A 12,228-nucleotide genomic window follows, 5' to 3' on the forward strand; every position below is an offset into this window, starting at 1 on the left:
GACCTAGTCACGAGTTACCTATTGTTTTAACACCAAAATTCACAATACCAGATAAGTTAAGTGTGTTGCTCACCAATGAAACTAAAAAGAAGCAATAAACAATTGCTTTGATTATTTTGGCGGTTGATTCAAGACTCGTTGAAGTGGTGTTCAATAGAACTTAACCAAACTGATGTCTTGCCTATGAAAACTAGAGACTCTCTCGATAACTTGAATATGTTTTACCCCAATGTCTGGAGAGAATGAGTCACTGTGCTACTACAAGGTCACTGCTCCACGAGTGTGACAGTGTGCTCCTTTTATACTGTGCATGGCAGGATGTCATCCCGCTCGTGTCACAATGACTCAGCCATAACCAAATCATCACAAATATGGCCAATTATGGTTTACGTTGTCTATAAACAATTCAGGTGGCTCCATATCAAATATAGAGTATGTGAGGTTGCTCACTCGTACCTCTCCATTTGGCCAAAAATATCCATTTGAGGGTTAAGGTCAGGTAGATTTTTGAGTTTGGGCCACTTTTCGGGTGAGATATGAATAGATTTAGGACCGTGGGTCCCTGAATGTGTTTAAGTCTTTACGCAATGTGCTCCATCTGTTTTAGGTCAAGGAGTAGTAGAAGAACAAAGTAGAGGAAGTGGAGTGATCCTGAAACAAGCATGATGTATATGATGATGTTCTACAAGACAATCATATCATGTAGTAGTCTTTTATCATAGTTGCTGTCTGTCTGCTGATCATATAGTGACTGTACTGTCTGTACTGTACAGTGTTTTTGTGAAACACACGGGCTGGCTGGATGCACAGGATGACGTTGCCATGTCTTCGACTCTGCACCCGGTCCGGGAGGAGAGTGGCATCAGGGTTCCGTTGCCACACAACAGTCGGCGGTGCTACGGCCTCCAAATCACGGGAGAAATTGGATGATGTTCCAGTTTTTCAGTATGTTGGCCAGCACAGGAAACCAAACCACAAAGTGTTTGTATGGGGATTCAGCTACACTGGCGTTCTGGGTATCCCCAGCTTTGTTGTACCCGACACTGGCAGGAAAAAACCCAGGAAATACCAGTCCACCCCATACAGACTGGACACTGAAGATCAGATCTCATCTGCAGCGTGTGGCTACGGCTTCACTCTCATGGCCTCGTCCACCAGAGACGTGACTAAGTTGTGGGGCATGGGCCTCAACAAGGACTCTCAGCTGGGCTTCCAACGGACCCAACATGATCGCCAGAAGAGCTATGACTATGTGTTGGAGCCTTCAACGGTGGCCCTACCGCTCCGCAGGCCCCAGGAGACCCGGGTGCTGCAGGTAGCCTGTGGCCGCGCTCATTCCCTGGTGCTCACCGATCTGGAGGGCGCTTTCAGCATGGGAAACAATGCTTATGGACAGTGCGGGAGACGGATAGTTGAAGACGAAGTCTACAGTGGCAGTCATGTGATTCACAAGATCCGAGGCTTCGATGAGAGGCTCATCCAGGTGGCTTGTGGACAAGACCACAGTCTCTTCCTCACTGAGACTGGGAAGGTGTATGTGTGTGGATGGGGAGCTGACGGACAGACAGGACTGGGACATCACAACATGAGCTCCAGGCCGGTCCAGGTAGGAGGGGAGCTGTCTGGGGTGGAGGTGCAGCAGATCAACACCTACGCAGACTGTAGCCTGGCTGTGTCCAGAGAAGGACAGCTTTATGGCTGGGGCAACTCTGAATACCGCCAGCTGGCCTCGGTCACCGAGGCTACGCAGCTGAACTCTCCTCGACAGATTCCTCTGAAAGGGCTTGGCAAAGTGGTCCAGGCAGCATGCGGGGGAACACAGGTGGCCATTCTCAATGACAAAGGAGAGGTGTTTGTGTGGGGATATGGTATTCTTGGTAAAGGACCAAAGCTTTCTGAATCCTCCACCCCTGAGATGATTCCCCAGACGCTGTTTGGCCAGTCTGAGTTCAACCCGTCTGTGTCTGTCAGGAGCATCCGCTGTGGCCTCAGTCACTTTGCTGCAGTCACAGATCGAGGAGAGTTGTTCGTATGGGGCAAGAACGTGCGAGGCTGCCTGGGCATCGGGAAGAAAGAGGACCAGTACTTCCCATGGAGGGTGACAGTGCCAGGTCACGTGATGGACGTGGCGTGTGGCGTCGACCACACAGTGGCGCTGGTCAAGTCCCTTATCTGACCGACCCGGCTCTCTTCTCCTATAGCGTGGACTGAAGCTGTGGTGGTGATGTTTGCACACAGTTTACAGTTTACAGTTTAGGCATTTAGCAGACGCTTTTAATCCAAAGCGACTTACAATCAGCAGATAACATCACAATAATAAACAAGATAATATGTCAGTACATCATCAACAATATAACAACACACTACAGGAACTGACCCCATTGTGGTGGTTCGTTCAAGCACCGCCCGCCAGGTAGGCCCCTAATGTCGTAGAAGCGCACCCTGGACGGGAGAGCGAGGCCCTGCAGAGCAGCACACACGCTTGGCCAAGTTATTGAAGGGAGGTACCTACCTCCTTACCTGCTTCATCAAATGGAACTGCCTACACCTGTGCCACTCACCAAACACAGTGTACAAGTAAAAGCCTTGCTCTCCCCTCAGTGTGTGCTGGGTCTCCGACGTGCACAGACATGGGCTAACGGGTGGTAAGAACCACGACTTCCATTCTCACATCCACATCTGTGTTGAATGAAAGAAAATTATAGTGACATGTATTTTACTTACCTTCCAGGCTTGCATGGGGAGCTAAATATCTCTAGAGAGAGCGTACACAATGGAAACCTGTGGAAAAGGAGAAGGAAAAGGAGGGCCAACCTTACCTGCCGGATCCCAGGAATCCACCCTTAAACAAAACCAACGGGGAAACCTAGAGTAGAATCATACTCACCTTTTGCTGGGGATAGAAACACAGTACCAACCTACCTTATGCTCACCGTAAACCTGTGGGAAAGAAATACCATAGTTACCTTTACTTACCTTAAACCTGTGGGGGGAAAAAAAGATTATACCTACCTTATACTCACCGTAAACCTGTGGAAAGAAAAACCCTATCTAACCTTTACTTACCTCGAACCTGGGCTAAGAGGAAAAGAAGAGAAGAGCGCCAGCCCCCGACTGGGGAAGAACATTCTTTATTCATTATCTTACCTTATGTTGCATTATTCTGTTGTTGATTTCCCATACTTAATTTGATTTAAACTGCCTGTAAAGCAAAGAGAAAATAAATGCCCAGTTTGGCAACGCTTGATTTTGTTGTCTTGTGTCCTGGTTTGGTTCAAATCAAATCAAATCAAATCAACCTTTATTTATAAAGCACATTTACACAATCGAAATTGACCAAAGTGCTGTACAACGGAACACAAAACCATCACCAACATTACTGTAAACAAAAACAATGTTAAAAACAATAGAGACAAAATGTACACATCAGAAACAATAAGCAACTCCAACATGAGTTTAAGTGTGAGTAAAAGCTAGAGAATAAAAGTACGTTTTAAGCCGGGATTTAAAAGACTCAATGGAGTTTGCACTTCTAATAGAGATGGGCAGGCTGTTCCAGAGCCTCGGGGCGGCTGAGGCAAAGGCGCGGTCGCCTCTACTTCTCAGCCCGTTGGGCCTATTTGGAACTTCTAAGAGCAGCTGGTTGGCTGACCTCAGTGCTCTATTTGGGACATAGATCCACCAGTTCAGACAGGTATAGGGGGGCCAGGCCGTTCAGGGATTTATAAGTAAATAAAATAATTTTAAAATCAATTCTAAAATTGACAGGGAGCCAGTGCAGTGCTGCTAAAACTGGAGTTATGTGCTCATGCTTTTTTGTGCGAGTAAGAAGGCGTGCAGCCGCGTTCTGTACTAGCTGCAGACGCCGGAGTGAAGACTGATCAATGCCAGAGAGGAGAGAGTTACAATAGTCCAATCTAGAGGATATGAATGTATGTATTGCCATTTCCAGTTGTTTTGGTGGGAGGTATGGTTTGACTTGGGCTATTAGGCGTAGTTGAAAGAAGCTGTTTTTGACTATAGAACTAATGTGTTTGGTAAATGTGAAATTACTGTCAAAGGTGACACCCAGTTTTTTGACGGAGGGACAGATGTTAGTACTAAGGGAACCCAGGTTAGTATTGGTGGATGGAGCAGTACCGAAGAATATGACTTATGTCTTGTTTTGATTTAAGTTTAAAAAGTTGGTGTCCATCCAGGATTTTATGTCATCTAGTCAGTCTCTACAATATTTATTGCCAGGTCATTCAAGATTTGTGTTATTAAAATGTTTCAAAAATAAAATGTTGAAAATGACATTTTGAAAATGGCAAATCTACAAGTTGTGAGCTTATAGTACCTCACCTGTGTTATTTTGTCCTACTTCTTAATGAATTCCCTTCCCGTGATCAATATAGGTTTATCTTATCTCATGTCACCTTATTGTATCTTATGTTGACCTGGTAGAGGGTTTGCTGGTTCCTCCCACCAAGCTGACAGAGGCACCCGCAGAGTGGTTGGTGCGCTTGAGCTTTTTGTGTTTTTAAAGGAGTAGTTCACCCCCAAAATGACTTTTTTTCTATTGATTAGTCACGCCATGGAGACTAGAGTTCAATAATATGTTTTGGTTTTTGTAACCCTAAGACAAAAATTTGATTCGAGTAAATTTACCCCCATTGATTCCGGATGGGGACCCATTTCGAAACGGGTCCCCATCCGGAACGAATGGGGGTAAATTTACTCAAATCAAATTTTTGTCTTAGGAATGCGACAAAAAACTAAAAATATTATTGAACTCTAGTCTCCATGGCATGACTAATCAATAGAAAAAAAGTCATTTTGGGGGTGAACTACTCCTTTAAACAAAATGTACACATCTCTTCTGTGAACTATTAGTGTTGTATTAAATAACGAAACACTTGAGCTTGTAGAGCGGCTCGCTTGTGGGGTAAATGCACTGTGCTCACCGCAACGCCGCATAAATGGGTCAAATCTCGCTCTTTTGAACGACCATCATTTCGACCGGAGGGTTAGCGACTCACCCCACGGAGGTTAGGTTTAGAGTAATGGTTAGAGTCGGGTGTCGAACAGATGACATGTAGTAACAGCGAAGTGCTCCCACATAAATGACAGGCAGCGGACGGGTTGCGAGTGGACACAGACTGGCAGACTGGGACCATTCACCAGACAGCCTCCGCACCAAGCCACAGGATGTTTACGCTCGCATGAGGTCCTGCTCAGCTGTTTGCCTCCTGCCAGAGTATTTTCGCTGTCTTTAATATTTCCTGTTTTATTTTGCTCATTATTGTTAAATTCAGTGTTTGTGTGACAACCTCTGTGAAGTTGGCACCCCATATGTTGAAAACATATATAAAAATGGTGTCATTATTTAGTGCTGGATTTGTGCTGAATTGTGCCGTAAATGTTATAATTTGTGCTGCTATCATTATTGAGATATTGATATTCTAACGTTATAATTTTGCTGAGGCTTGCACCCCCCACTTTTTTGGCTCCAAATCGGGAAAAAATGGGCTCAATCTTTAGTGCTGGATGTGCTCTAATTTGTGCCATTGAAATCATCAACTGTGCTTTTATATATATTTATATATATACATATTTATATGGTTGAATTAGCAGATCTAGCAGCAGTATACTGTTTGACCTACAGAGGGCGGTGTAGAGCAGCAGTGTTTCATGGTAGAAGATAGGAGCAGAACAGTGGTGTTTTGTAGAATATCTCAATAATGATAGCAGCACAAATTATAAAATTTACGGCACAAATTAGAGCACATCCAGCACTAAAGATTGAGCCCATTTTTCCCCGATTTGGAGCCAAAAAAGTGGGGGTGCAAGCCTCAGCAAAATTATAGCTTTAGAATATCAATATCTCAATAATGATAGCAGCACAAATTATAAAATTTACGGCACAATTCAGCACAAATCCAGCACTAAATAATGACACCATTTTTATATATGTTTTCAACATATGGGGTGCCAACTTCACGCACCTTGTGTGACAAACCTTTATGGGGCATTTGGGAAATAAGGAAAAAACAACATTTCATTCTCAAAAACTGGACGAATCCATACTTTACGGGAACGGTGGCAACCCTAATCATAAGGATGTCTTATAATGCCATCAAAGTAGCTTAACTTTGTGATTTTATAGAAAAATATCCATCCATTGTTTCCGGTAACATGTCCCTAGGTCGAACACCCTTTGGTACCACCACCAAAACCTAACCTTAACCCTAACCTCAGTAAAACTATGCCTAAACCTAACCCTAACCTCAGTAACCGTGACGCGGGTGATTATCTAACCTGCCGACGTGGGTGATTATCTAACCTGCCGGCGCTGTTCGACTCAGAGGGAGTTCGACCTCCCCTTGTTTCCATTAGTTCCAAGTCGAACGGGCACTGCCATTCCAATGAACGAGGCTGAAGTTTGTCCCTCGGTTGTACCAGTTCTAGACATAGAAATGGAGAAACTAGATCCAGGCATAGAAAACGACCAGAAAAGTTATCCCGCCGCCATTGTTGTTCATGTGCGCACCAGATTTGAGAATAGCGTTACGGGAGCTGCTGCTACTGTACACACCCGCGACACCCCTCATCTGCTCAGACAGGCTCAGCCGCTGAAAGAACGAACGCTCATTATGCCATTACGTCACATTGAGGTTAGACAACACAGACCATATTTGGGCGTAGCTGCATTGGGATCTCCTTAAATGCCTATGGCTGAGCCAGAGGTCCACCGGCCGGCCCACCCTCCCATTAACCAATTTTTATTTAGGATAGGATACCACACTACAAGTCCTAGTACTCCATATTTGGGTGCATATTACCACCTAACCGACATATCTACACGTACGTCTGACATCCTGGACTCCACATTTGGGCACGACTGACATCAGCACTCCATATGTATGTGACTGACACACATGCACTATAGACAGCGATATAAAAGGAACTGACATCTCAGAATCTAATAATCTCCCTGGCTCAATTATTCAGCAAGGCTTTATCTATTGGACGCATTGTTATTATAATGCTAAAGTCTCTTGTTCGTGGGGTGGGAACCGCTGTTCGAGTCTCTACAGCTACGTCGTCAACGGCCCGGTCTCTTCCACTCGCAAGCCCGACGCTATGCAACCCCAGCTCAGCCAAAACTCGGCCGTTCACCCGGTCCCTCTGGATGATGAACAGTCCCAAACTGTTCAGCTCAAAGATACAGAGGCCGTCTGTGTTGCATGGATGCGGGGGGCTGCACACAGGAGACAAAGCATTCACTGATTTCTTGTCTGATGGAATCAAAGTTGAGACGAAGATCCAGAAAAACAAAACACTGCCGAAGATGTCTGGAGGGTGGAAGATGGAGATGAATGGCACAGAAGCCAAACTCATTAGGTTTATTTCTGGAGACAAAGTCTCTGTCACCTTCAACATCAATAACAGTGTTTCTCCTAACTTTGAGGAGGAGGCTGATCAAGGACAGCAGTCTAAAGAGAACGAGCCAGAAGTTGTGTCAACACCAAACTTTGTTGTTGAAGTAACAAAACAGTCTGCAAAACATTCCCTAGTATTTGACTGCCATTATCCTGAAGATGAGGTTGGCCATGGTGGTGGTGAAGAAGAGAGTGACAACTTTACCATTCGTGAGGTCAGTTTCCAGCCTGAGGGAGATTGGAAGGAGAACAGCTATGCACTCAACACAGACCCTCTGGACTGGGCCGGCCTGTACGACCACCTAATGGACTTCTTAGCAGACCGAGGGGTTGACAACACGTTTGCTGATGAACTGATAGAGCTTAGCACAGCTATTGAACACCAGGAGTTTATCAGCTTCCTGGAACAGCTCAATGGCTTCGTCAAATGCAACTAATGTCAAGAATATAGAATTCTACATCTGACCTCACAGACTCCATATATAGATATAGCTGATCTGTTCTGACATCACAGTGATGACTCGACCAGCTCAGAAGAAGGGTATACACATACGGCGCCCATGTGCACACACCCATGTGCACACAACCACGAGGTCCGTTCTCTCCCTACAGGGCGAGTTCGCTTGATCCCTTAGGGCGTCTTACTGGTTTCTATTTTATTGCCTAACAAGAAAATACATGAGACAAAGAAAAAAGAAGAGAAAGAAAGACAAAAAAAGAAATAATGAAACAAAGAGAGAAAGAAAAAATAAATAACAATGCTAAGAATCGTGTCAGCCTACTGTCCTATCAATAAAGGCATAAGGCCTTTAAGCCATGACCATCAGGTCGCACTGTGCTTTTACGGTATAAGTAAAGCCAGCAACAAAACCCAAGATTGAACCAGGAAACTTTAGACACTCTTCCAATTGAGCTGCTTTGGCTTGCACAAGTTATTCCAAGATATAATACTACAGGCATCATACAACACTCTTATGAACTGAACATGTAACACGTATAGTATTATTGTATTCCTCAAGTAAAGCCAATGCCATCAAATATAGTGTTAAGCACCTCATTGCATCAGTGTCACATTGTGTTCAGTACCCCATTGCAACTGTCAAAACCCAAAATTGAGCCTCAGACATTTAGAGCTTCAGTCTAACCCCCTCCTAACTGCTATTTCAGCTTACGAGAATGTTTATCATGGGTTTGTTTTCCAGTTAAACAAGACAGTTCTCCATGGTACAGGTATCATACAACTGCACCCTTGTGACTGAACATGTATGAGGATGCATATTCTTGTCTAAACCATCACATTGCATTGTACTCAGCACCTCATCATTTTAATTGCCGAAACCTGGAATCGAAACCAGGGACCTTTTGATCTTCAGTCTGAAGCTGGTTGCACACTGCTGCGTTTTTCGTTGCGGAATGCGTTTTTCAGGGCAAGGAGAGAGAGAGAGATAGAGAGAGCAAGGGACAGAGTGGTGCGCGAAACGAGCGGCAGTGTGCAAACGTGACTGACATAACGCGAGTTCGATTTTTTTATTTGCGTTCTCCGAAATTCACTCCGATATTCGGCCCGAATAACGCAGCAGTGTGCAACCACCTTAACTCCCTCCCCGGATTATGTTTTGAAATCTCTGTGTAATGATGTGGCAATATGTAATCCCAGCACCACACCACTCTTTTGTACTGAATAAATTATATGTTCATATTCTTATCTTCCTGATAAACTGGGACATTTCTCTGCAAGTAAAGCCAGCACCATCAAATAATATAGTGTTCAGCACCATGTTGCAACTGCAAAAAGCCAACATTGAACCAGGGACCTTTAGATAGTCTAACGCAGGGGTCTTCAACAGGGGGTCCGGGACCCCTAGGGGGTCCTCAGTGTTACTACAGGGGGTCCTCCAAATCTTTGTATGAAAGAAACTTTTTTTCTTCTTTTCTATATTAACCACTTGAACCCTAGTGTCCATATTCTGAGATCTTTAGCCAAAAATAGCAGATCTACAAACTCTTGTGAGCTTGTAGATCGGCTATTTTCGTCAAAGAAGTTTCGTGTAGAGGAGAAAAAGAGCAGACCAAGTACAGAGTGAAAGGTCAAGTTTATTAAGTATCGACGGTATGCACTGATGATTTTGCTGTCAAAATGGGTTGTGGGGGTCCCTGCTTCATCTCTCTCTCTCAACTAAGGGGTCCTTGGCCTGAAAACGTTGAAAACCCCTGGTCTAACGTTCTCCTACTTGAGCTACTTCAGCTTACACATGTGTCTCATCCAGGATTTTGTTTTGCAATGGCTGTGTAATGAGGTAGCGCTTAATATTACAGCCATCATACACCATTATTATAAGCTGAACATGTAAACAGTTGCATAATGCCGTCTTCCTCTTTGGGAAATGTTCCGGTATAAGTTAAGCTATAAGTTAAAGGGATATTCCACTCTCATCAGGGAAACAGCTTATGGGCCTCTCTCCACATACACACCCATTGTAACTTCAAACTCCATTTTAACCATGATAGATTCATTAAAAACCTCATACTACTACCCATTCATTTATTTTTAATAATTCTTTGGGAAAATGGAAAAAATGTTATACGGGTAATAATCATTAAAAATAAATGAAAAAAGTTATCGAAAAAACACAGCCTGCTCACATAATTAGAAGGGTATTATGAGTCACCAGAAAAAAATAATGGGTGTTCTTAATGAATCTATCATGGTTAAAATGGAGTTTGAAGTTACAATGGGTGTGTATGGGGAGAGGCCCTGGAGGAGGAGGGCCTAGTAACATTTACATCAAATATCTAAATATTGAATCAAGCAAATTAAAAACTGTTCAGGGTGTTCATAAAAGCCTGATTAGACGATAAAATGACCAAAAGTTTTTTTGAAAGTTGTGTCCCTGGCACAAAATATTTTCAGATTGGTGTCCCCAGCCTAATACATATCAATGGCAGGGATAACCTTCCAATTCCTCTATGGCCACTGCCAATTAAATGTTATTAAATGTCTGCAATCTGCAGAGCTGTGGTCTGCAATAATATTATCAGAACCTTTTTCTGCTGCAACTTCTTTCCGAGGCCAAATCTAAAGAATAGAAGGTTACCCCAATTATTTGGGCTGCCATAGATACATTTACAGTACATAGGACGGCCACAACATCTTTCGTTATTGTGAGGATCTCTCCAGGTTTAGGCAATGGCCTAAAGTCTGCAAACACACTTTTATGGTATCTAATGAATGGGATTCAGTTATACTTATACATCACAGATTAGGTGCTGCCCAATTCAGGAACTTAATAGCAACCTCAAATCCTAAGAAACAAGCAGCGTTGGCAGGGAAAGCTCTGAGCATGACAGCAGTGAAGCCTTTATACAGAGAGGCCAGGCCTTCCTCTCGAATCAGCTCACGTAGAACATCCCGGAACCCGCTTGGATACTTTCCCTCGGGAGCGGTTTGGAAACGAGACTTGAGAACATCAGGTGGAATTGCCACAGCCCAGTTAGCGATGCCAGCCATTCCTCCTGCAAAGAGAATACTCGGAACGCTGAGCTCATCGTGACTCTTTCCCTCTGGTCTGAGAATGTTCTTAAACCATTCATAGGTCATGAAGTACATCCCACTCGCCGGCATGTCTCGCATAAGTGTGAGAGCAGTGCCTCTGTAGAGTCCTCTGATCCCACTCTCTCTGTACAGCTGTTTGGCACAATCCACCGGCCCTGCATATTTCACCTCTCCAGATGCTGCCTGGACCTGTAGAAGGCATTTGATACGCTCTCCGGGAGCCATGATGGCCGTGGTGAACACCCCGGACAGCGTTCCTGCGGCAAAGAGCTGTGGGTATGTAAGAATATCATCAGGACTTTTCAGCTGTAATCTCTTTCCCAGGCCAAATCCAAAGAAACAGACAGCGTACATGGGCGTTACTCCAATTATCGGGGCTGCCATACCTTTATATAGGCCTTTTGCGCCCTCTTTAGCAAGGGTCTTTCTGAAGCAATCAATGGTTCCTGTATAAAGAGGGGTCTCCCCGGGTTTAGGCTTCGGCTGTGTCTGCAAAAGGACCTTTATGGTATCTAGTGGATGCCCCACAAAGACCAAGCACGTACCTCCAAACCCCCCTGCGAGCAAGCTCTTCACTTGACTTACTGGTTTTGGTAACTCAGACATAATTAAGTGTGTAGCGTTTTCACAGTCACTTCGGCAACACTGCAAAATGAAGAAAGACCAATAAAACTGTAGACATTTACATACTGTTTATTTGACAAAGAAATTGGTTTGACCATTATGCTGGTTGATTCAAGAATTGCAGTTTTGTTCAATGGAACTAATCGAATTGATTGATGTTTTGCCTATGGAAACTAGCGACATCCTTGATAAAGTCAATGAATGACAGTTGTGTATTTACCCAATGCCTGAAGAGAATCAGTCAATGTTCTACTCATCTCAGCTACACATGTGTGATTCCTCTGTGACTGTATACTCCTTTTATAATTTATATGGAGTGATCGTCACAGCTACGCCCAATTGTGGATTATGTCGTCTATAAACGATTGAGATGGCTCCATATATGGAGTTCCGGGTTAACAATTATGTCAGAATATGGAGTACATGAGGTCGCTCACTCGAACCTCTTAGGAACTCATGGTGATCTAATGTGGCCATTCTCATGACGTGAAGGTGTACTCAAGTTCCACTATATTTTGCATCCTACTTTTTTTAGGGTTTGTTACATGTGTAGGCCGAAATAGCTTGTCATATTACAAAGTCATTTCAAAACAAAATCTTGGACACACTAAATGTGTAGGCCAAAAT

At 44.0% G+C, this 12,228-nt stretch overlaps 3 protein-coding genes across 3 annotated transcripts; 2 read left to right on the top strand and 1 right to left on the bottom strand.

Moving 5' to 3' along the window:
* Positions 1-1,180: 1,180 nt before the first annotated feature.
* Positions 1,181-2,176, top strand: LOC308282233 (RCC1-like G exchanging factor-like protein; the record flags this gene model as incomplete). Its single annotated transcript, XM_080722578.1, has 1 exon — positions 1,181-2,176. One exon carries the CDS (start codon positions 1,181-1,183, stop codon positions 2,174-2,176), a length of 996 nt encoding a protein of 331 aa, XP_080578704.1.
* A 4,851-nt stretch (positions 2,177-7,027) lies between these two features.
* On the top strand, positions 7,028-7,861 carry LOC308282572 (complement component 1 Q subcomponent-binding protein, mitochondrial-like; the record flags this gene model as incomplete). Its single annotated transcript, XM_080722958.1, has 1 exon — positions 7,028-7,861. One exon carries the CDS (start codon positions 7,028-7,030, stop codon positions 7,859-7,861), a length of 834 nt encoding a protein of 277 aa, XP_080579084.1.
* Positions 7,862-10,677: 2,816 nt separating this feature from the next.
* LOC308286709 (mitochondrial carnitine/acylcarnitine carrier protein-like) lies at positions 10,678-11,583 on the bottom strand (the record flags this gene model as incomplete). The annotated part of the gene is made up of 1 exon (XM_080727809.1): positions 10,678-11,583. One exon carries the CDS (start codon positions 11,581-11,583, stop codon positions 10,678-10,680), a length of 906 nt encoding a protein of 301 aa, XP_080583935.1.
* Between the last annotated feature and the right edge of the window lie 645 nt (positions 11,584-12,228).

Source organism: Nannobrachium achirus, assembly GCF_963921795.1.
Source record: "Nannobrachium achirus genome assembly, chromosome: 1".
Taxonomy (NCBI): Eukaryota; Metazoa; Chordata; class Actinopteri; order Myctophiformes; family Myctophidae; genus Nannobrachium; species Nannobrachium achirus.